General features: G+C 27.6%; 2 protein-coding genes across 2 annotated transcripts; both read right to left on the bottom strand.

The window, feature by feature from the left end:
* Positions 1-2,970: 2,970 nt before the first annotated feature.
* LOC145848750 (histone acetyltransferase KAT8-like) lies at positions 2,971-7,357 on the bottom strand. Its single transcript, XM_082954023.1, has 7 exons — positions 7,084-7,357; positions 6,105-6,702; positions 5,590-5,805; positions 4,897-5,169; positions 4,374-4,620; positions 3,886-4,038; positions 2,971-3,213 (listed from the first exon to the last, which is right to left on the bottom strand). The coding sequence occupies exons 1-7, from the start codon at positions 7,355-7,357 to the stop codon at positions 2,971-2,973; spliced, it is 2,004 nt and encodes a 667-aa protein (XP_082810149.1).
* A 2,749-nt stretch (positions 7,358-10,106) lies between these two features.
* On the bottom strand, positions 10,107-23,596 carry LOC145848749 (DNA repair protein XRCC1-like). The gene is made up of 14 exons (XM_082954022.1): positions 23,546-23,596; positions 22,252-22,443; positions 21,817-21,975; positions 21,004-21,096; positions 20,571-20,697; positions 20,192-20,286; positions 18,801-18,912; positions 17,948-18,043; positions 16,853-17,045; positions 12,441-12,577; positions 11,867-11,990; positions 11,321-11,706; positions 10,589-10,709; positions 10,107-10,284 (listed from the first exon to the last, which is right to left on the bottom strand). The coding sequence occupies exons 1-14, from the start codon at positions 23,594-23,596 to the stop codon at positions 10,107-10,109; spliced, it is 2,064 nt and encodes a 687-aa protein (XP_082810148.1).
* Between the last annotated feature and the right edge of the window lie 1,948 nt (positions 23,597-25,544).

Here is a 25,544-nt window from a genome sequence, read left to right as displayed (position 1 = left end):
TATGTCATGGCACTTTTGGAAAACCCTACTTTAGAACATATTTAAAACTGATTTATGACTTAACAGATAAAGTTATAAATGTTTAAGACATATGTTTCAAGAAAGTTTAAATCTAAAATGAAAATGAACTAACACAACTTTGAATCATAAAACATTTGTAAAAAAATAACAATTTTCAAGAATAAACTCAACAATAAACACTGAAAACAATAGTTAGGTTCAATTCTAGAACTACATCTAGAAGGTCTTAACATAAATATCTCTGCAAACGTTTTGCCGCTGGTTTATATATCTCTGTTCTAAATTTAACCTAACGTTGTATCAGACAACTTGTGACTTGGTTAAGTGATTTTATTTTAATCAATATTAAACTTAATACAACAATTAGTGAAACTAGTATTTCATTACAATACAATTGATCAATATGTTATTTTAAGGTTTTAATATTTTAAATCTAAGCTTTCTCCAACTTTAGATGGACACTTTATTGTTTATTTATTGTTTATTTATTCATATTATAGTCACGTATATATTTTTTTCAAAGAGCTTACGTCTACATATATGATAAAAATAGAGTATTTTTAAAGAAATTTAAAGTAGCTCGTTAGTGTACTTCTAAAAAAAGTTATGCATTTAGTTCAAAAAGATTCATTTTGACAAAAACTAACTTAACAAAAAAAAAAAATTTTAGTTTTTACTTATAACAGACCAGAGGTCAGCAGTTTTTATAAGTAACGGACAAGATTCATCTGAAAAAGTTTTTTCCTGACTCTTCTCATACAACTCTTCACTCTTGTTGTAAAAAAAATTTTAAAAGCTTTTAAATAGTTATCATAAAGTTTTAAATCAATAAAGTTATCGTTTAGTAAGCAACACTTTAAACTCACAACTAAGATAATAATATTAAATCTTAAATTTGCTGTTTGGTTAAGGTTGAAAGAACATTAAACGGACCAAATATTTCTATTTTGAAGATCGGATTTAGCCCAAGGGTCGTAGTTTTCTGATTTCATTATCATTTCTAAGCTCGTACTTTATAAACAATCACTGAAGATCAGAGATGCAAAAAAATATGTTTTTGGCTTTAAACATTGTTCAAACATTTTTACTATTTAAAAAATGTTTGTTACAATATTAACCAATAATGAAAAGTCTACCTAAAATCTTTACAAAATCTAATGTTTATGTGAAGCAATTAATTATTTCATGTAAAACCGTTAATAATCAAAATAATTAATAAGGAGTTTAGTTTATGCTATGATTTTATGATTTGTTAACTTTTATGATTTGTTAACTAGTTAATTAAAGCACTTTAGTTCTACATTATAAAAAATCACGTTAGTGGTAAAAAACTTAAAAATAAAAGTTATACATTTCAGCAGACAAAAAATAGATAAAGCTCAGAAAAAATAAAGCTTTGTAAAAAGAAGTAATATGTTTAGATAATATTTTGTTATGTCCTGGACAAGACATTCAAACGTATCCAAATAGTGTGCGACTCAATAACCGAAAAGTTCTTCTTGCACCAGGTCTTAGGAAGAAATATTATGAGCACTTTTTTTTATTTGTTCATTAAATAATATTATTTAATAGTTTAGCATTTAATTTAGTGAAAAAGAGGCTTCACCAGGGATTTAAAAAAAAAATATTTAGCTATTTTTAAAACTCAAATTCAATGAAAAACTCTTATTCTTTACTTTTAAAATAGAGCATATAACAAGAGTTTTTTTATAAAAAGTATAAGCTAAACTTGTAAAAGTATATTTTTGTTATTGTTTATTAAACAATAAAAGGATCAAAAAATTAAACTGTGTTTAACCAACAAAGCTAGTTCAGGGTTATAATTATTCTCTTGCTTTCTTTTTATTTCGCAATTTTTTCATTTAAACAGGTATTTTTGGTAGAAAAAGTAAAATATAAAGCAATGAGGTGCTCATAGTAGACTGTGGTTTTTGTTATTATCGGTTTTTACATTTATTTTTCAATCATTGGGTATATAAGTTTTAATAACGTTTATCTCAATTTTGTATGAATTTTGTATACGATAATTTTGTTTTCTACTTTTAGATTTGTTTTTTTTTAAAGTAAAAAAATTGCATTTTAAAAACAGAGGGTTTTTGCTAAAAAGTTTGTACCATACTGGCAGTTCGTACATGGGAAGTGCGTACCTAGTTGGCAGGTTACTGCAATTAGAAAGCATTGACAACTTAAAAATATAACTCATCATACTTTGGTCAGCAATTTATTCAAGTTTACAAACTAAACATATATTAAGACACTATTATTTTTAACTGTGTAAAAACTCAACTATGATTGTTTTATACAAAAAACAAATTATATTGAAAATTACTTTAACATTAAGTAAAATATATCAATTATTCGTTTTTGTCTCACTGATAATAGTGTTTAAATTTATTCCTAAATCAAATAGTGAGTTTGTATATAAAATTTAAGTTTTCTAAAAGAAAACAGCTTTTATAGAAAAAGAAAAAACAGCAAAACCAGAATATAACAATAAACAAACACAAAATATTATCTAAAAAAATTAACAAGTCGTTTAGGCCTGAATAAAGAGTATCGACACAAATTTAAAATATGTTTAATGCTTCAAACAAATACAAGTTTTGGTTTTAAATAAAACTTATATTTCTTTAACCAAAAGCAATAGAAATTACAACATTAGTTTTATTCCTTAAACTCTAAAAACAAAACACCGTTCAGTAAACTCTATTTTGCTTAAACTCTACAAACTATAAAAATTATATTTAATCACTTTAAATCAACATTTATGATCTTTACAGTATACTAAAAAAAATTTAAACAAAGTCCTTTATTCAAAAATAACATAAAAGTTCCCCTTCAAAACTTAAACCCCACAAACTATAAACATTATATCTAACTACTTTTAAATTTATCATACCAAAAAAAATTCAATCAAAATCCTTCAATAAAAAACACAAAAAATCCCCTTCAAATTTCCCCTTGCGACCTCTTCCGGTCCATGGCCCTCTTGTAGGCGGTGACGGCGGGCGCCACCCGCACCGGGTACGGCTTCCACTTCAGACACTGGATGTCGCACGGGATCTTGGGGTGGTGGGGGATGGGGTGCTGCGCGTTGGCGTCCTCTAGCGTCTTGGGCGTGAACGAAATTGTGTTTTCTCCTCTCGTCCACTTGATCATGTTGAAGATGCGCAACGTGTACACTATGTCTTCCTGATTGAAAAAAATATCACAAAGTTTAAACGTCTAGTTGAGATTAACATATTATAATTTTTTTATTTTGATGTATATTTTCACCCCTGTTTACTTTGAAATAATGCTTTTATTTTACTTTATTACTTATAAATATTTTTGACCTTAAATTTCAATTTGAAGTTTTATTTTTCGTCGTAAATAACTGTATTTTCAGAACTTTAGGATTAAACATATAAATAATTGTTTCAAATTAATATTTTAGTCTAAACTGCTTTTACCTTCAGTACTACAGTTTTGAGTAGGTACTTATTGAGGTATGGATTAATTTCAAAAAAGTTAAAAATGCACTTCTTTAACAACTTTCCTATTAGCTCTTAAATAAAAGTACGGAATGCAGGCAGTATTAAAAAATGTGAAATAGCACAGTTAAAAATTTGTAACTAATAACTCTCATCTTTATCCACTCAACAAACTATTTTTTCATTGATCAAATTTTCACTAACGCATACCAATCAAAAACAGTCAAAAATAGACTAATACCTTCATTATGCAAGTCTTTACAAATGTAAAGTAATATTTTAAATGGTAAAACTTAGCTATCTTTAACACAACTCAAACTAAAATCCAGCATTTCTTAATAAAACTAAGTTGTATCGGGTGTTAGGAAGTCAGTGATGAAAAACATTCTACCTGAGTCATGCAAGTCTCTTTGCTCAACTCCTCGATGGTCGCGTCAGGGTTCTCGTTGAGGCACTTGAGCAGGGTGTTCTTCCAATACTTCACGTAAGCTGCCTTGCCCAGGTCCGAAAGCGGAGTTTCGGGGGATCCTATCTGGCCTCTTATCTGTCAGTTTCGTTGAGACAATTAGTTAGTTAAACACTATAGTGGACAGAAAAAACTACTGTTATTTTAAATTTTACACTGAAATACACTCGAAGGAAGAAATATACATTTATAACTGATAAACAGCATTATGAATAATTATTTTACACAAAACAATTAAAACTTTTCCTTTAACTTATTTATTTAAATTCTTAAAAAACTTTACTAACAAAATATACAGTTATTTTACAAGTGATAAGTTCACTATATTTTTTAATGTTTTTTTACTTTGAAATAGGGAAAACTAATCATTACTATTTGCGTAATTGAAAGACCATATATAAAAGCCAACCGACCTTTGCGAACTCGTAGCTGAAGGATATGAGGAACCTGCCGTAGCCTTTGAACAGGTAATTGGGCAGAACGCAGATGCAGGCCAGGTTGTTCTTGGAAAACTTTTCCTTGCTGAAGAAGCCTGCTATGTGGGCGCCTTGCCGGTCGACCACGGTCAGCACGTAGAACTGGAAGTTTCCGATGTCGTAGATGGCCGTCTTGTGGTCGATGAAGAACTTGCCCAGAAGCGTCAGGTTCGTGCAGTAGACTCTGTAGAATTAGTCGATGATAATTATTTACATTGAAAAATTATTATTTTGGTTTAAGAAACTAGATGTTAATTATTTTTTGAAATAATTTCATAGAAAGATATGTTTTTACTTTTAATATTGTGTTGTTTTAGTAATTCTTATTATATACTTTCTCAACATACAGTAAACGAAAACAAATAAATTCATATAAATTGCATATATTTTACTACCACATTTAAATACTTGCTTTGTCAGACATAGTGAATTAAAAACAACTTATAATTCAACAACAAACTTGTGAAAGAGCCCGTCCAGCTCGTATATGGAGATGTTTCCCCTCCGGTAGATTTCCCTTCCCTCCGGCTGCCTCCTCCCGCAATCGTGACGTAACAATGCGTCGGGTCGGGAGAAGTAGACGAGGCAGTACTCGCATATGAACAAACGTTCGCGGGTGCCGTAGAAGCCGGGGTAGGGGGAGTAGTACCACGTGTCTATGGTGTGCCTGCCTATCACTACCTGGTTCACGTACTTGATCTGCGTCCGTTTCTCGTGCTCCACCTCCGCTTTCCTGTTTCCAAAATTATTAGGTTGAAAAGTTTATTTAACTAAGTTTTGAAAAAAAGGTTTGTTTTTATTTTTGTAACATATTTTTATTGTACAAGTAGGTGGTCCCGAAATTTAAAAGACTGTAGACGGGATTATTAACTTCAACTTTATTTTAACAAGTACCAGTACAGATGATAGAATAAAATAATTAATCATTAGCTGATAAAAAATACATGCACATCAAAACATTCTCCCACAATTTTTCCACATTGCGAAAAGCACATTAGTGCTCACAAAAATTTCTTACAACCAACAGGATTAAACCTTTACAACAAGATCACTATACAAACAAACCTTTACAAAAAGCTTGTAACCTTATACAACCTTATAAAAAGTACCTTTGAAAAAACCAAAAATCTATTTTTTTCAACCAATTAAAAACCTGGTGGCTTCGTCCATTTCCTCGAACTCGGTCACCGACATGGTCCTGATCTTCCTGTGGCGCGTCATCCTCTCCTCCGCCTTCTGGTTCTCCTCCTTCAACCGCATGATGTCGTGCGAGCTCACCTGCCGGCTGCTGTCCACCTTGTCCCCGTCCACCCACTGGTCCATCCTCCTGTCCAGGCCGATGCAGTGCACGTAGAACTGCGTTACCGACCTGCGAGAATGAAAAAGTATCATTTTAAATCAACAGTTTTAATTCTACTTTCTTTTCAAACAAATTTTTTCTCAAAGAGCTCAATAAATAAGTTAATTTCATTCAACATACATAAAGAAAAACATAAAACGTAGAACTGCGTTATCGACCTATGTGGGTGGAATTGTTATACAAAATTTTACAATAAAAATAAATGCTTTTGTTGTACATTATTAGATGTTACGTTATTAGTTGTTTTTAGATTTAATTAACTTTATAACTGACAAAAAAAAAGTTTAAAACATATTTTTAATGCCCACCTGTCGTAGGGGTTCTGGCGAGCGGCGAACACCTCGCACGGCAGCACGCTCCCGTTCTTCGTTGTGACGTAATACTTGCCCGGCAACGCGATCTTGTCGTCATGGTACCTGATCCCCGTGGGGTTCTCGGTTGGACGGGTGCTCAGCTGATGCCCTTCCGGTTCCTCCTTAGGTTTTTTATTCGGCATTATTTGCGACTCGGCCGAGTAGAACGAGCCGTCTGACGCCTGCTGGTGTTCCTCGTAACGATCTTCGTGGTCTTCCTCTCGGTTTGGGGACTTTTCCAGATCTTGAAGGACTCCTCGCGCGATTTCTTCCATTTCAGCGAAATTTTCCTGAGGGAAGGGTATTTCGATGTTGGGAACATCTTCCTGGATCGGGGACTTTTCGAGGTTTTGAAGGACCGGGGAGTGGTCGAAGGGGAGTTCCTCCTTGTCGGGATCGTAATCGTCAGAGTCGGAATCTGTCGAGTCGTTGGACTGCGCTTCCATCATCTCGTTCTGCAGCCATTCTTCGTCTACCTCATCGTCGTCTACTTCGTCGTCTTCCTTGTCAAGAAGATCGCTCAAGTTGTCGCTTTCTGCCGTTAAGAATGCGCCTTTTGATTGACAACAAAAAAAATAAAATATTTAAAGTTACTTTAATTCATGGGTTTGTTACAGTTATTCATTACTTTACTACTGTGAACGTTCTTGTATATATTGCACTAGCTTATTTTATAAAACTATAACATTTTAATTTGCTTAAAGTAATTACAAAAATTTGAGTAAAAATACAGAATTTATAATTATAAAGATCATCTTTATTTGTAAAAAATAACATCGAACACCAATTAGCAGTTTATTTTAAATAAGTACTTGTGCTTCTAACTAACCAATTGTAAATACTCTAAAATAAAAAGCAGATAAAAAATAAAGACTTAATGTATAACTGATTAATACCGGCAAAATTAAAAACAACTAAATACCTGATGACATACTCTCTGCAAAAACATCTTCCTTGGGCGACATGGCATCAGCATCCTCCCCAGCATTTCCCGCCAATTCCTTCTCATGCAGCAGTTTTCCCGCCAATTCCTTCTCCTTAAGCAGCTTCTTCCTCTGCAATTCGGCTTCGATGATGCTTTCCAGGTTCTGATTGATCACCGGCTTGTTGGAACTTCCTTCTTCCTGATTCCTCTTCCTGGAAGGAGTACACGGTTTGGATCCTTCCTTCGGTTCCGGTTCGTTGAACATGTCGAATATGTTGTCCATGCTTGTCTGATTGAAAAGTTTTTTTTTGATTATGACTGTACATTAACCATATTTAAAAAGTAAAAATTATCATATTCTTAAATTAATAAAACTGGCGATAGTCATTTTAGTAGTGATTTTGTTAAATGTTTGTTTGTTTTCTTATTTGTTGTGGTAAAAATATAACTTTAAATAAGTTACTCAAATTTAGTTTTGATTCTTTTTCAGAGCAAAATTTAAAGTTTGTAATTGAATTCAAGGAAATAAGTTTAAATTTAATATTTCAACGAAACTATTATAAAAACTGTTTCGCCCTGTTGTAATTAAATTCTGAAAAACTAAAACAAATACATATGAAGATTTTAAAGATTTTATTAAACTTTCAAAACATATTAAAAAAGATAATAAAGGCTAATGAAAAGGTTGAAGCTACTTCGGATAACACCAAAAAGTATTATTAATAAATCATATTAAAAACTTTTAGTTTTCAAAACTATTCATAAATATTGAATTTATTTTTTGAACTTTATTGAGTTAGATACAAAAAAAATTAAGTTCTTTTCATAGTTGCCACTGATCAAGCTGAGAAAAATTTCCTGACTTTTTACCAAAATTTTCCTGACTTTTCTAAATCATACTCTTGAATCAAACTTATTCTAAAATACATAATCTAACACTTGAAACTATGTAAAGCTTTCAATAATTTTAATTCAGGTTAAAAACAACAGTTTTTTGCTGAATTCTATCAAGCTTCCAGTACATCACTTTAACCATCTGTGTATGATTCATGTTTGTAATAAACAGATCTATCAGCAAAATACTTGTATTATAACTTTATAAACACAGCTTGTCTGAAAAAAGACACAATTTTTTAGCATTTCCTAGCATAAATGTAACTAGATAAACAAATGACATAAAAGGAACTTTTACAATTTTTGTGTATATATCACAGTTTCACTAAAGAAAGTGTACTTGCTACAGATTATCAATACTAAAAAGCTTACAAAATCTGCTTGTTCAAGTAGGGTACTTGTTCAATATGTTAACAGAAAATTTTTGCAGTTTTATAAAGGATATTTTACTAATTTATACCAGGTGAAGGCATTGGAATTAATATTAAATATTTTTGTTAACTTCCAGGAAAATTTTGGATTTTTTTCTGACTTTAAAGGACTTATAAACAATTTTTACCATTTGAAGGCTTTGAAAAACAAGGAGTTTTGTAAATTTATACTGACAAAATCTGAATTTTTTTTTAAATTTTATAAAATTTCCTGACTTTTTTTCAAAACCCCCCATTTTTACTTGACTTTTGTCATTTTTAAAATTTTTTTCTGACTTTTCCTGATTTCCTGACCGAGTGGCTACCCTGTCTTTTATTGATTTGAAAACTTTATGAACTTACTAAACTAAGTTATTATTTAAAGATTTTAATATTAACAATGTTTTAACATTACTTTAATAATCAAGCTACTGTAACAATTCAAACTTCTTTATTTAAGTTTCTATACTTTTTTAATACTTCAGTAAAAATCTTTTAACAAATAGTAAACAAAGATAAAAAATTCTTCAATTTAGATAAATTAATACTTAGAAGTAAAATAATCTTGAATATAATTAGCTTAATAGAGAAACAATAAATTTACTTAGGTGATAATTAAAACAGTAATAAAGTTTAAATTAAATCAACTCACTTTAACAGCACTCTTGCAGTACTAGTTCAGAAGTAGGAATTTTTATAGTAAAATTTCAAACCTGAAAAAAAGTAATAAGCTTTTACTAAAAGTATACAAAAACAAAAATTTTTATAACTAAATAGGCACTTTTTTATAAGAAGTTAAAATTGAATAACTTTAAACCTTTAACTAAAATAAGCTATAAATCAAAAATTCAATTTAACAAGCCTGTTATTTTGCTTGTAAGACAATTAAAAAGTTTTCATTGAAGTATAGAGCAGACTCATAATGATAAACGAACTTTGTAATTCTTTAATTACTAAACCTAGTAAAGTGTTTTAATTTTTTGTAGCATAAAAAAAACAAGACGTATTTGAATATGAAATCACTAAACTAAAATTTTGCGAACTAAAGATAATTTAATGAAGATTATTATTTACTATGAAACTATAAAATTTATTTTATCTTTCAGAAAACATTTTTAGCTTTATAATAAACTAAACCCGTAGTAAAACTTCAATAGTTGCAACCACACTGAAGTATTCTATTGAAATTAGAAAAAAGTAAATAAACAAACATATTTAACTTTACTTAAAATCAAGAAGTCTTCTACTCAAAATTGTCTAATAAAAATTTTTTAACAAAAAAGCACTAAAAGTTTATAATAAAATAAGTACAGCAAAAAACTTTGAGATATGGAAAATTGTAATAAAATAAACATACTAAAAGTTCTACATGTAACTTAAAACAACTTAGAGCTATTAGAGAAGTTTTTTGAATAGCATAATAGTTTATAATAAAAAACTTTACTTGAAATTAAAAGCAATTGAGTAATACTAAACAAAACTTTGTTCTTTATACTTCTTGACCAAAAGTTTTCGAGAAAAAATATTTTGAAATAACTAAATTTAACTTGAACCTTTTTTTTCAAAATAAAAAATGCGGATAAACAAAATAAACAGTAAACTAAAATGACAATAATGCTAAAAACTTAAAAACATAAAAATTGACTATCAGTTTTTTTATAAACTTCGATGTTTTCTCACTTAGTTTATCATAAAAAGCCAGCACATAAAAAAGTATTTTGAAAGACCCTAGTCCTTGCTAATAAGGTATTTTTCGATATCGACCAGTTTCTCCACTTTCCCGCACTCGAGCAGCCAATCATAATGCACGAATTTGACATTCTTGTGCTCGTCGAAATCCTCGCTCCACGATTGGCTGCCGGTGATCACGTGGGTGACCTTCTCGTTCATGTATTCGCTGATCCTCCTACAAGATAAAAGAAGGAATAAAAAATTATTCTAAAACTGATTATCACTTTATTGAGCAAAAATTATTTTGAAATTAAATCTCAAAATAATTGAAGTTGAATAATATTTTAGATAAAAATATTTAAGCGAAACTTTTAATTTTTTAGTGCAAAAAAATTATTTTTACCTTTGACAAACATTCTCAGGTTTATAACTACTTTGAGAAATTTTAGTCAAAAGAGGTACTTTTATAATTACTAACAGCATTTAAATATAGTATTTTATTTTTAGAAACACTTTATCTAATCAATAACAACACTAACCCGTGGCAGCAGATGATGATTCTGTATAGGAGCTTTTCTGTTTCGTCGTCCATATTTTTGAACAAAATGAAAAACTTGTGCTTCCTGAAAAATTGCGGAAGTTTTGGAAATTCCAGCTCGTCTGCAAACATTTTATTTGACCTTTAATTTTCTTAAAAACAAATTATACAACTTTTTAGGCTGTTAGCAATTTAAAATTAGCACCATAAAATTAGTATAAAACACGAGAAATAGTAAATATTTGGATACCAATTCATAAGAAATGTATGTTTATAATATTTACAGGGTTGCCACTCGTTTTTTCAATTTTTTTTCCAGGTTTTTAAAAGTACACAGTTTTGGGTATATTTTTAGTTTAAAGTTAAGTTTAAGGTAAGAAATTGTGTTAAATAGTGTATAAACATTAAAAAGATACTGTAAAGCTACCTTAAATATGCTTTTAAATAAAAAAACTGATGATGACTAAATTTTTTTAATTGTAAGATAGATTTTCTGGGTCAAATCGAAATTTTACTACAGAACATGTGAAAATTCTTAAAATTCCAGGTTTTTCCAGGATTCCAGGTAAAGTGGCAACCCTGTATTTAGTGACACAATAAAATTTTTACTGGATTGGTTTGCAGTATTTAACTTGTAAAAAAATAGTCAAAAAGCCGCAAAATCTTGTTCACAATTCGTGCTTTAATTTAACACAGTAACAAAATAAGTTTAAATAAAAAATGAAAAACTTACAGTTATCAAGATAAATAACTTCACTTCCAGCCGTAGTGTCATGTTTATCATTTGTAGTGTTGTGTTTACCGAAACTTTCCAAGTCTATCACCTCAGCATTTTCAGCCGGTTTCTTTTTATTTGTTTTGGTTTTATCATTTATTTTGTTTTTATTAACGTCGAATTCATCCACGTCAATTATGACGTCACACTCCGTATCCGTTTCCGCGTCCCAAATAGGGTCATCATCGTCGATTACTGTTACGTCATTGTCGTTCGTGACATCATCACCAGGTGGTTTTGTAACGTCATTAGTTAGCTTTGTAACGTCATCACTAGTAGTTTTTGTGACATCATCACTAGTTTTAGCGGGAGCTTTGGATGCTTTCACGATACCTCCCCGAAACCTGTGTAAGTTTTGCTAGTTTTTATTTTTTGATGAAAAATGTTAGAAAAACTTTAATACAACTTTTTTTTACTTCTAAAGAAAGAAGTATCATTTAATAACCCTTTCAACTTGTTTAAAATAATTAATATTTTTCAACAGTAATATTGTAAATTGCTTACACATGAGCAATGGTATCGTCATCTTCTTCTTTATCATCAAAAGTCAGGTCAATGTTGCTTGCTGGTGTATTATTGTTTGTAGTTGTGTTGTTTGTTTTTGTTGGTGTCTTGGGAATTGAAGTGCCTGCTAAATACAAAAGTTTCAAAATTATGCCGAAGATGTTGCTTGTAAAAACAAAGTTGTATTAATTTGTGTGCCTTATATTTAATATTGTAAGATAACTTTTTTTTCAACTGAGTAAATCTTCTTAAAAACGTAGAGGTTACACTTTAAGTATTAAAACTCTACAATATTTAGCTTTGAAATATTTTTCCTTTTTACATCTGTATTAGTAACATTTACAAACTTATTAATAATGACAAACCAAAAGAATGATAATAAAAATTTAGATTAAAGGACTCATGCTAAAGATTATCCTTTTTAACTACCTTAAAAACTTATCTACTTGCTCTTTATTTGAAATATAAAACTATTTGCAAAATTTTTTTTTTAAATTATAAAACTGTCAGACAAAACTTAGCTCAATAAAATATCTAGTTAAAACAAATCATAAAAAACAAATTATCAACAAACCTTTCATATCGTACTTTGCAGTGTCAACTCTCTTCTGTTTTCTGTCGCAGGCGAGTATCCACCTTTTATTGACAACAGTCGCATTGGGAGACTGCTGCAAAACTTGCTGAAATTTCGGCGTATTTTTGAATGCACATCTGGTAAGAAAATAAGTATCAATCTCAAATTTTCATTTAAAATTATCAAAGTTTTCTTAAGGATACATGCTATACTTATTTAAGGTGTGATTTTATTTTAAAGATGCTGCCCGGATTAAAAATAAAAACAAAAAATTATTTTGTAGCATTGAAGAATAAAGTACTTACTCGAAATTATATTTTTTAGTAACTTTTAGTAGTTGTTTAATATTTGAATGGCAGACTACTTAAAAACAACAAAAAGAAATTAAAGAAAAAAGTTCTCACTTTATTCTACTTGACTAAATTTATCTACTTAGTATACAAATTTAAGCTTTAAGTAAGAATTTTTATAACAACTATGGAAGATAGTATGATAAGATTAGTTGACAAAAATATCATTAAAAAAACAGTAATTTATATGAACTTATTTTACTTACGTACAATAATTTCAATTGTTATAAAAAACTTATACTTGTCAGGTCATTCTAAATCAGGGTTTCCCAAACTCATTTACTAAATCGCCCCCTTTTCAGTAATTTGAAAAAAAATCGCCCCCCTACGATTTTACAAAGTAGTTTTTCTTTTGAGTACAAACTTTTGAGCTAAAAAAAGTTATGTTCGAATTGTAGTTTAGTCTGGTACTTCTTGTGCACGCACTTCTGTGTTCAAAGTAGTTTACAGGGCTTGATAAAATAATTAACAGTTATTTTCTTAGAAGCCCAGTAAAGTGTATTAAAATACTTAGTTATTAAAAAGCCTTTTTGTAATTTGTAATCAATCCTGTTCAAATATGAACTGTTTTGAAACTATTGAAACTTTTATGTCAGTGGTGGACAACTGTTGTAGTCAGCAATTCATATTTACTTAAAAATCTTTTCTAGTTTCAAATCGTTAAAAAAATGTAATTGCGGGCTGCATGATTAAAAAAAATAACAAATAAGAAAATTAAAAAACTCGAGAAAAATTGTAATAAAACGATTTAGTGTTATTGTGATCTAGGAAATACTATTGTGAACTGAAAACGAAATGAAAGCGTATTTCAAAATATTAAGTACCAAAAAACAAAATTTTAACTTTTTTGCACAAGTAGTTTTTAATTTACTTAGCGGGTTGATACTCGACTGGATCTGAGCCGTACGTTACCCATCTGAAAGCTTAACTGAAACCTGACATTATAATAATATCTCATATAACAAATTTCAGACATTAAGAAGTTAATACTAATTAACTTATTTAAGCCGCACAAAGTATTTAAATTATTTTATAAATAGGTATTTTCTAAAATAACTATACCAGAGATTAGAAAACTATAAAAAAATGAACAGTTTGTTTTACACATAATAAAATAAAAATTAAAAAATAATTTTTGATCTAGTTTGAGGAAGTTTGACCCACTGGTTGATTATCTCACATGAAAATTGGGTTCATCAACTACTTCAGTTAATGCAGTAAATTTATAAATTTCAATGCTAAGATATATTGTAAGCAAGTTAGTTGTAAAGTTAAAAATTTATTTTAAACTTTTTAAATTTTTTGTTTCGTAGTAGAATACCATGTAACAGTATTTGAATTGGAATAATCTTTAGGGAACCAAACATTAATTCTAACAATTTTTTTTCTTTATTTAAATTCAAAAAAATATCCAATGTTTTACAGTTAATTCTGTGAACAGAAAGTAATCAATTAAAAAAAGAACTTTTAACTAGGTTAAAATTTTGTTTTGTAACTATAGCAGTCTTTTTAATGGCTTCTTTAATTCTGTTCAAAAAGCTTTTTTTTACTAGCTATTAGCCTATAATAATTTAACAGAGGAAAATAGTGAAAAACTAAAAGCTAGTGTTGAAGTATTAAAATAAACTAAGTATATTCTAATTTCTAATATATATTGAATTAAGATAAACAAAAAACAGTAGTATTAATAGTTTATAACTCCTTATATAATAATATTTTTTTAACAGTAAAAGATCAAGTTTGAAAATAAAATTGAGTTTAAGAAACTTTTAAATGAAAAAGTAGAAATCCTTTCAAATAGAGACCTCAAATTTGTACTCTTTTAAAACCAAAAAATTATTTTTAGAAATAAAAGCTTTAATGGATATCAAAATTTTACAATCAGATAATATTTATATAGTGATAAAAGTTATATACAGATTAAACAAGTAATAACATAAACCTGCCGAATAAAGGTCTTTCAAACAAATATTTTAATCACTATGCTATAAAAACTTTTAGTGTAATGTAAAACAACGAATATGAACTACAAAATTAACCAGGTCAAAATAAAACTATTAACAACTTTAAAACATAAACCATTTAATAAATATAGTAGATTTCCGCTTGAGTTCGCACTTTGAAAAAAATCAAAAAGTGCAAACTCAAAAAATTATTATCATATCTTTTTTTACAAAAAGACAAACTTCAATGTGTTATATGCAATAATGTTATGAATAAACATGAAATCCACTAAAACGTAAAACAAACATTCATTAAAAAAAAAGATCTATATAAGCTATTAAATATTATACATATTTTGTATTATAAGATGTAACGTTAAAAGGCGTTAAATCCTGGAGATCCTGATAAGCTAAGCTTATCGGAATATATACCACAGATGTTCTTGTGCTAAAGCTTTATTTCAACTAACGGCGTTTCACTGCTCTCAAACATATTTAAGAACAGATCCACGGAGTCTCAAAAAGCTCTAAGAATAGCTATTATTAGAGCTTTTTGAGACTCCGTAGATCTGTTCTTAAATTTGTTTGAGAGCAGTGAAACGCCGTTAATTGAAATAAAGTTTTAGCACAAGAACATCTGTGGTATATTTTGTATTATTAATATTTAGTTAGTAATAGACTTTACTTTAGTTAAATTTAAGAAAATATAAATTTGCACTTTTTTTTAGGTAAAAAGTGCGAACTCAAAAGGAAGTCTACCGTAATTAATATTTATTAGGCATTAAGCAGACCTGTTGTAGAATAAATAGCTTATTAAAGTTGTTATTATAAAAAGTCTACTTAAATACAATACAAACCAGGTTATATAAGTAATATTTAAAAAGATAAAAAAAATTAAAAAAAATCATAAAATATCGTCTGCTACTGAAGTCTAATATATTGTAAGGGATGAGGTTCATGACTGCTTGCAAGTTTTTCTAATCTGATTCTTAATCAGTAAAATAGAGCCTTAAGTCACATCCTTTATAAATATCTAGATAAGATCTTTTGCTCAAGATGTTCATAACTGAACTGAAAGCTTTCTCAACAACATAGCTAGAAGGAAAACCTATAAACAACAATCTAAATTCCTCTAAAATGATTGGATACTTTTGCCTTAGTTTTTGTTGAGTCCAAAAGCTTTCATATCGTTCTTTGGAAGATTGTACTTTAAGTACAAGGTCAGTTTGTAAGTCTAAGAAGGTTTCCTGTAAGTAAATTACTTTAAAAGTATCTGCCTCGAAGGGATCCATTTTTTTATCTATATGATAGCTTTTTTGTGTCAAATCTAAATTTTACTACTTAATATGTTAAAATTGTTAAAACTTCTAGATTTTTTCCAGGTTTTTTTTTTGCCTAAATTGTCAAATTCCAAGTTTTTCTAGGTTTCTAGGTAAATTGGCAACCGTGTATAGTTTTATTTCTTAGTCTAACATAGTACCTTTTCAAAAAACAACTGGAAATATCATGAGGTGATAGTTGATAATAAATAACATAGATTTTTACAAACCATTTATAATCCCAAATAACATATATGTCAAGTTATAAAATAGTGAGAGGAATTCCAATCGTCTATGATCTATGTAATTGTTAAATAAGGAAATATATGAATGAAAATATAGTATTTACTTGAAAGTAGGAGTCATAAGTATTTAATTTAATACTATTTTTTGCATGAATAAAATAAACTTTTTCGTTTAAGTTTTACCTCAGGGTCAAATAATTAATAGCAAGCTAAAATTAGTAAAATAGCAAGAAAATAAGTAAAAATCTTATGACAGCCCAAAAGTTTAAAATCGCCCCCTTTTCGCCCCTTTACTAGTTATCGCCCACCCTTTCGCCCCCTTACTAATTATCGCCCCCCGAATTACTAAAATCGCCCCCAGGGGGGCGATTTTGCCCACTTTGGGAAACCCTGTTCTAAATATTACTATAGCCTGAATTAAAAAAAAAACGGATAGATTATACTTATATATTTTACTACACCTAAAGTTAGCCTTTAAAATTTTCTTAACAATACATAAACAATAGATTTGATACTTGAGACACAAAAATATTTTTACAATTTAAGCACACGAACATGAGATGGGTGCAACTGCCGGGCACCCAGTCCCTGCAGTACTTGGCCCCCATGTCGCAAGCCAGCTGCCTCACGTCGTTCCTCTCCGGGTTCTGGTACCCCGACAGCACGAACACCACCCCGCGCAGTATGACGTCATAATCGCCATTATGGTTGTCGTCGTCGCCGTAGTCGTACGAGTGCTGAACCTTCGCTGTGAGTTTATACAAAAAAATTAATTTGTTTTAATGTTAAATATTCTAAAAACTGATATCAATATCAGAAACTGTCTTGTTTGTTCAGTATTTCATCCTTTTGTTAATCTAAACCAGGGTTTCCCAAAGTGGGCCATGACAGATACTCAGGGGGCCATGAGCAGTAAAGGAGCCACAGGGGGGGGCCATGAGGCCATAACTTGAAACTTACACTAGATATTCTTGAGTTGCAGATGAAGAGCAAAAAAAAAAAGTTATATGTGTATTTTATGGTAGTTTAGAAACTTACACTAGATATTCTTGAGTTGCAAACGAAAAGCAAAAAAAAAAGTTTTCGGTGTTTTTTATCGTAGTTTATGAATAATCTTGTTGAAGGGGGCCATTGCTTTTTCAATTTCTTTAAAGGGGGCCATTTGCAAAAAAGTTTGGGAAACCCTGATCTAAACACTTTTGATATTGGATCTTACATTATTGTTTAACATATCAAGTTTCAAACAGTTGTATTATTTTCATTACAACTGTATTTTCACTGATGAAAGTTACTCTAAAACATGTGAATAAAAGAAAATACTTTGTTTGAATTTAATTATATAACTTGACATTATAATATTAAGAAACATAGCACAGATTTTAAATAATTTCCTTACAATTGTGTTAATTTCTGCATTAAGTTGTATTTAAAATATGTAGTTGTAGTTTTATCATAAAATTAATTAAATATATATTTTTTAGGCTAAATCACAAAAAGTTAATAATATCATGTAATTGAAATTCATGTATGGCTTATACTTTCTTATTTTTTACATAAAACTCACCAATTTGTAAATGTAAATTGTTTTGAAGTTAAAAACTACAATTTACTTTAATATGCAGATTACAGAAGAATATGAACGAAACGAACTTTTATCAGAAGGATTTTTTGCACTTGAAGATTTTGAAGTGCAGGATTGGTCAACTCTTGAACTGGGTACAGGGGTCTTGCTGCTTGGTAACGGTGCTGTACAGATGAACGTAATTAAAGAATGCAAACTTAAATAATATCTAATCATATACTTACTTTATTTTATTAGAAACTTTAAATTTCTAAAATATTTAATCATTATTATCTTAATACTTTGTTTTCGTGCTTACAAACTTAGATATTCTATTTTACTTTGTTATTACTAACACTAAAAACCTGAATTTATTTAAAAAAGTAAAGACCTTGTGAATTAATTTTACAAATAAACAGTTCTAGATAGTAAAGTTATTTTAGAGAAATAGTAAGTTTTGGTTCATAAACATGTAGAAAAAATCTAGTGCGGACACAGTTTTATCTTCAGTGATCAAATGATCACTGTTTTTAAATATATAACAAAAGTTCAACTAGATTATGATTCAATATGAACTTTGAATGTAAATTTATAAAGCAAACTTTAACTCTCCCTTTTTCAAAAATCTATTCACAGAATTATACATTTTAATAATTCAAATATACTTGGATTTACTATGTTACAGTAGGTGGATAATATTTTTTATGGAAAATAATTCTCAGTTAACCATTAATATTTATTTAAAATATAAATTAAATAAATAAACTATTTATTTTTTCAATTCTTCATGTATGTTAAACTAAAAGTTAATATATGTTAAACTGTATACAGATCTTTGCGTAAACTAGTCTTAGAAAACAATTGGAAAACATTAGAGACGCATGCAAAGTAGTGTCTAAATACATAATGTAAAATACAGAATTAGTTTAAACAAGTCCTCACTTTTAACTTTAGGTACTGGTGCATTTTGAGGTTTTTTCGGAGTGACATCTGTTTTGCGAGGTATTTTCTTTTGAGGTGTTAATGTGCTGGAACTGTCATTAAGTTTACGCTTCTGTGAAATAAACACAATTATTTAAACCTTGTTTTTAATTGAAAAGGTATAGATCCTTAAAAGCTATAAGTAGATTTTATAAAATCAAAATAGTTGCCGGAGCATACTTTATTAATACATATTGACTATTCGTTTTTTGAAGATTTGTTCAAAATAAAAGATGTTTGTGACAATTTTAATTAAAAAAAAAAAACTAAGATCTTTCAAAACATTTAAATACAATATTCAAAATACAAATTTGTCCATACAATAAAAAGTTTCTGAACATATAAACTTTGTTTCTGTAAAACTTTTCAGTTAAAATCAAAATAAGAAATAAATTACAAGAAATATATCAATTTTGAATTAAGAATTATTTATTATAAGTGTATTAATGTGAAAAAAAGTCTTTGTCGAAAATACTAATTTTCTGGAAATATTTTTCCAATTAATCAAAAGCTTAAAGTTTATTTACTATTGTTTTAATTCAAAATTATCCAAAAATGTACTTTTACATTTATAATATTCAATAATGTTCAAAAATTATAAATACAGTGGTCAGACTTTTTATAAGTATAACTTACAAAAGTTTTGTGCTTTAGCATAGTTTACATTTTATCGCATTTAAACAAAAATATCACCATCACTAACTACAGCTGAGTTAATTAAAATTTAAATGCTACACCTCAAACGAAAAATGTTTAACTTTAAACAAAGGTAAAAAAAGTATTAGGTAGATCAGCTTTGTTATTGTTTTAACAAACCATTTTAATAAATTAACTATAGGTTATTTGATAAATAGATATTAAACATAGTTTAACCAAAGTTTTAAAATTTAGTATCTAACAAAAAGCAAAAATAATAAATTATTACAATAGTGCTACAAAGGTAAAAAAAAAATGTGTTCAAAAGTTTACTTTGCAAATATAAAACGCTAGATTTATAATTTAATACTCTTAAACTACTTTAAATTTAAGGATGGATTTGTTTTAAAATTGAAAAAAATAAAAATAAGTTATACTAGCTCTTTAATTTATCTAAGATACAACATAGGATATATTGAACGTTAAACAAAAAAAAGTTTAACATAAAAGCTAAAAATACTGCTTCATTTTAAGTTGTATTTTAGTTTTACAGTATAATTATATAAAAGTGAATACTTAGCTCATTAATACGAAATACAGATCAATATAATTATATAATGCATACAAAGTGTGATCAAATTATTTAATAAAAAATAAATTCAAATATTATCGGCAAGAAATCTTAGCTAATAATCTTGAAAAAGTAAAACACTTACTATTTTATCTGACATTTGCTTTTTCATTTTAATTTTTTCGGCAATCAACTCGTCGGCTTGTTCTTTTGTTTTCACACTCATTTTTTCCACTATTGCTGTAAGAAAATATTCTTTTTTTTAATACAAGTATTTTAATGATAAAAACTGTTTTGTTTTGTTAAACACTGTAAGTATACTACTGTTGAAATTATTTTTAGGTTTTGAAAACTGACAAAAACTGTTTAGTTTCAGAATATAGTCCTAAATATAAAGACGTGTTTAGTATAAGACTGAATTTTTCAGTGACTTAAAAATCATGAAATGAAAGCGCTTAAAAATAGTTAGAAAACATTGCATTATCAACTATAACTAGAAACTTTTTACAATAATAACAACAAACAAATAACAAATCCGTTCTTGACAGCCTCATCCACCAAATACTTCCTGATTGAGCTCGCATCTATTATTTTGTCGGGTTTCTTCTGCGGCAGGAGCTTGAACGCCCCAAACTGCTTCACTTTCGGTTCCTGATGTTTCAGTTTAAAATTGAAAATTGTTTTAAAGCTTTTGAAATTGTTCAAAAGTTTGTTTGACTATCATGTTATTTAAACTTTAATTATTTTCTAAAATCACATGTATTTATCAAAAAAAAAACTAACTTCAACTAAAAGCACTATCCGGAGTTACAGTTGTTACAGTCGGAGAACATAATTAATTTTAAAAGAGATATCAACAAAGTTACAATTTAAACTCATTCAGAAGATGTAAGTTATCATACTTTTAAACTAGTTTAATGCATACATCAGGTGAAAATCTATTAAAATTAAACATACTTCAACTATTACGCTGTCAGGAGTCACATGCTTTCTATCAACTTTTTCTTCAACTGATTTTAAAGTTATGAACGCGATCCCGTACTTCACTCTCTGCAAACAAGTTTGTTATTTAATTAAAAATCTATAATAAATTAATAATATAGTTGTTAGTTTAATTACAATAACCTTGCGAGCTTTATTAAGTATCACTAGTAATCAATTTAACATTATTTTAAACAAACATGGTTAAAAGAAATAAAATATACATAAAAAAAAGTTTATAAAAAGAATACGTCAAACAAAGTCAGAATTATAAAAAACTCATTGAAAAGCTTAAACTTATTTACTTGATATAAAAGGGGATAACTTAGTAATAAATAAATGTTCTAAAGATGTACAAAACACCAATAATTGTCTTGTAAACTAATTTATATTAAATTTACTTTTAATTATGTGGATAAAAAATATGTTAACAACGAAGTAAAAGAAAATATACAAACTTAAAAAATATATATTTTTATGTAAATAATTTAATGACATAAAAAGTTTAGTTTTGATGTCATGACATAAAACTTTAATTATTAAATTCATATGTTATAAAGATGTAAACTTTTATACTAAATTTACTTTTTACAAAGCATATATTACACATATTGATTTAAAGAAGACTTTCATGTTTAACTTCATATGATATTTAGTTAACCGTTAAAAAAACTGTAGGAACAAATGCTTAAAAAATGTGTATATGACAATTGTTTTATTAGTAGTACATAACACATACAAACTTTTACATAAACAATATTACTAATGAAATTAAATATATTAAAATACCTTGTTGAACGGCTGAGTGCAGACAATCTTTATCCTGTCCCACATTTGTGAGCTGACGTTGGGCGCGAACTTGGACGTGTCGAACATTTTGACCCTCGTGCACGAAGTTGAAACCCTGCTTTCGTTTGAAGACATGAACGAATGCGAGTTGAGAAGAACCTAAGAACAAAACAAAGTGTGGACTACAAACTGTATTAAAATAGTATTTGTTATTCAAAAATTATAGAATAATGTAATATAAATGTTTTGCGTTTGTTCAAATTTCAATTTTCTTAAACATTTTAGCACTTAAATATCTCAAATTGAGTTTCTTGAAATAAGTAAGACTTAAGCAATTATTCAAGTTGTTATTTAATAAAAATAAAATGAAAAAACTTATACAGTTTCTATTAAATATATAGATAAGAAATGAATCAGTGTAGTTTTAATTTAAACCTGATAGTTGTCATCATTGGAAGCGGACCTGGCAACGTGAACGCTGACAAACGCGCTGCCATCATTTCCGATATCAATGTTGGATATCTGGTGGCACTTGTCCAGCTGAACGATGCAACTCGCGCTCGACTCTCCCTCCTTGCCGCACTTCCAACCGCCCTTGCCGCTTATCAGGTTTGCTGCTTTGTTTCCCTGTGATAATCAGTAAACTGTCTTTTAGTTCTAATTGGAAAAATTACATCTTTGTTTTAAGAATTTTTTTTTACTTTTTTCAAGATTTAAACTTGTTTGAAAGCATAAAAAATATTAAATTTAGTTCTATTAAATATTTCGATTTATTAATGAATCACAAACGTCTGTTTAAGTGTAAGAAAATTTGATAGTAAGGCAAAATTCAAAAATTCTTAAATGAAAGTTTTTCGAAACTTTTAATAAGTGTAATATTAAGATACTGATACTCATTTACAAGTTTTTACACTTCAAAAAATATTGTAGCTAACTATAGAAAACTAAAATATTTATTTAGGTTCTATAAATCAAAAGTACGTATAACATCAAAAACAAAAGATTAAAAAAAATTGTTTAAGTTATGGACAATTGTTTTAAAAGAATATGTACATTTGATAGAAATATATTTATTGATGACAAATAAATCAGTAATTAACAATAAAAAAGTAACACTTTTCATAAAATCTAAAATACAAATGTAACAGCATAAACAATATGCATTATAACTATTTAATAAATTCTTAATGTTCTGAAAGACATTAAACTAGAACATAAGGTATTTTAATTATTCTATTTTTTAATTTATTGTAAGCTATTCTGTATGTTTTTTTTAGTTCACTTATAACTAAAAAAAAATTTCATACAAAAACATAATCAGATTTTGGTTTAATTGAATTTTTTTTATCACTGTTACATTAAAATCAGGCATTACCAGTCTTTTATTAGTAATAAAATTTAAAAGACAAACTTTTTATGGACTTATTAATTTAAAAAAAATTTAATTATAACAATGCTTAATAACAAAATTTTAATAAAATATTTCTTAAGCTAATACCATTTTTACTAATTTGTAAACACTCACTGATTTTAATTTACTGACCCCAGTTTTACTTTGTTTAAAAAACTAATAATTAAAAGATAAAGTTAATTTTCATTAAAAAAACCTACCTATAAAAACTCGAAGATTTTAAACTTAAAAAATATATAAATAACAAGTAAAAATAAGAGAAATCCAATCACTTAAATTATAATTTTATAAACATTTTAAGAAATGACTTAAACTTACAATATCTTCACTGCTGAATGAAACAATATGGTTAAGCTTGACTGTTGGCATTTTGTTGGTTATAAAACTATCTAAAAAAACATTGTTAATTGTTAAATAGATTAAAAGTATTTAATTGTCTAATAAATCTCTTATTACAGTTTATTTCCTTATTTAAAAGAACAAAAAATTTACAACTGTAAATTTAAAACAAAATACATTGATAGTATCAAACAGATACAATTTGTGGTAATGTCATAGAGGATTGGGCACATGTTTTTAAACTATAATGAACACTTTTACTAAAATATACATTTATACAAAAAAAGTGGAGTATGAAATACAGGTGTATTTAAGTTATTGTTGACAACATCAGGCATTACTACTGCTACCAAGTTTAAAATGTTTTTATTCTTGTAAAAAAAATCTTCTAGTTCAAAATATAAAGGTTAAATAAAAAAGTATACTTAAAGCATAAACACTTTTGGAAGCTGCTACTTAAAGCCTGTTAGTTTTGGTTCAAACAAAAATTTTCATGTAGTTTATGAAGTTAAATTGTTATTATTTTTGACTACATCAAATATTTGTTTTTTTTCAAGTGGTTTACAAGTACTTATTATTTATGAAATTTCAATTCCTATTACTAGTTCAATGCAAGTTTGGTTAAATGTAGGGTGTAGTTACTTGTTTTTTGAAAACTAATTTTAGAATTTTAATTTTAATTTGAAAAGCTCAAGGTAAAACACTTTTTTATCAGGTCTAAACAACTACTAGTTAAATTTATTAAACAAAATTTAAAATAATATTTTTAACTATGAAAAAGCAATAAAATAAATTTACATTAAATTAAGGGCATAGGGGAGTCTAAAATTTTTTTTTTACTAAAAATAACATCTGCTTTTATTTCCAAGTATATACTATAAGGTTTTTCTACAGAATATAAAATTTCAATTAGTTTTTGAGATATAACAAGTATTGTGAAAAAAACTCCGATACAACCATATGGAAATGAAAATTTTCAACGCAAATTTTCTTGAAATTAAAAAAAAAATCACTAAAAATCTATTTCCTCCTTCACTTTAAAAGCGTTTTTAAGGAAGTGTACTTTTCAATATTACAAACAACTTGTAGTGAGAAAATTTTTTAAAAAATTTTATGACCAAAATTTTTAAATGAACCTTTTTTTTTTCTTATAAATTATTTTTTGTAAAAATTAATAAACCTGTTTTTTACAAGTTGTTTAAAATTTATTAAAAATTACTCTGAAAATTTTTTAAAACAATAGCTCAAAAACAGAAGGAAAAGATAGATTTTTATAAAAAATGGTCTATTTTTGTGCTTTTAGTTTGTTCTTCCCATAAGGTACCTATTGAACGCTCTAACTTATATCTTATAAGTTATTTTGAATTTTAACAAGTGGTAAAGAGTATTTTATTGAAATATGTAAAAATTTAACTAAAATTCAAAAAAAATTATTTTATATACAGGGATGACATTTTTAAAGCATAAAAAAGGCTGAGTAACTAAATACCCTTAATGATTTAAACTTCTTTATTTTTTGCTTCTGGCTAATTATCTTTAAGCCATCAGGCATTGTACACATTTGTGTTTTAGTGTGCACAAAAAATAGTTGAAGTAAAGTATGTATTTAAATATGAGCCTTTTTTTCATGTTATTAACAAACTTTAATATATCAAATAACTGTAACAGGGTTACTACTGTTTTTTTTTTGAAATTTATTATAGTTATACAATTTTTGTCTATTTTGAGAAAATTTTATTCAGAGTAAAATACTGTCAACTACTATAAAAACTTTTAAAATATATTGAATGCTATTTTAAAATGTGTTTTCCATGAAGAAAAGTAGAAAATCTCTTATTGTGTACAATATATTTATTGAATATATTTAAAACTTCATAATTTTAAGTGTAAAAAATGTTCATAATTGTAAATTTTCCAGGTTTCTTAATTATTTTTGTTCAACATTCCAGGTTTTACTTGAAAACTTAAAAATATCAAC

The sequence above is a fragment of the Thalia democratica genome, unplaced genomic scaffold (assembly GCF_965202585.1).
Source record: "Thalia democratica unplaced genomic scaffold, ktThaDemo2.hap1.1 HAP1_SCAFFOLD_1649, whole genome shotgun sequence".
NCBI classification, from domain to species: domain Eukaryota; kingdom Metazoa; phylum Chordata; class Thaliacea; order Salpida; family Salpidae; genus Thalia; species Thalia democratica.
This window is presented reverse-complemented; position numbering and strand designations above follow the sequence as displayed.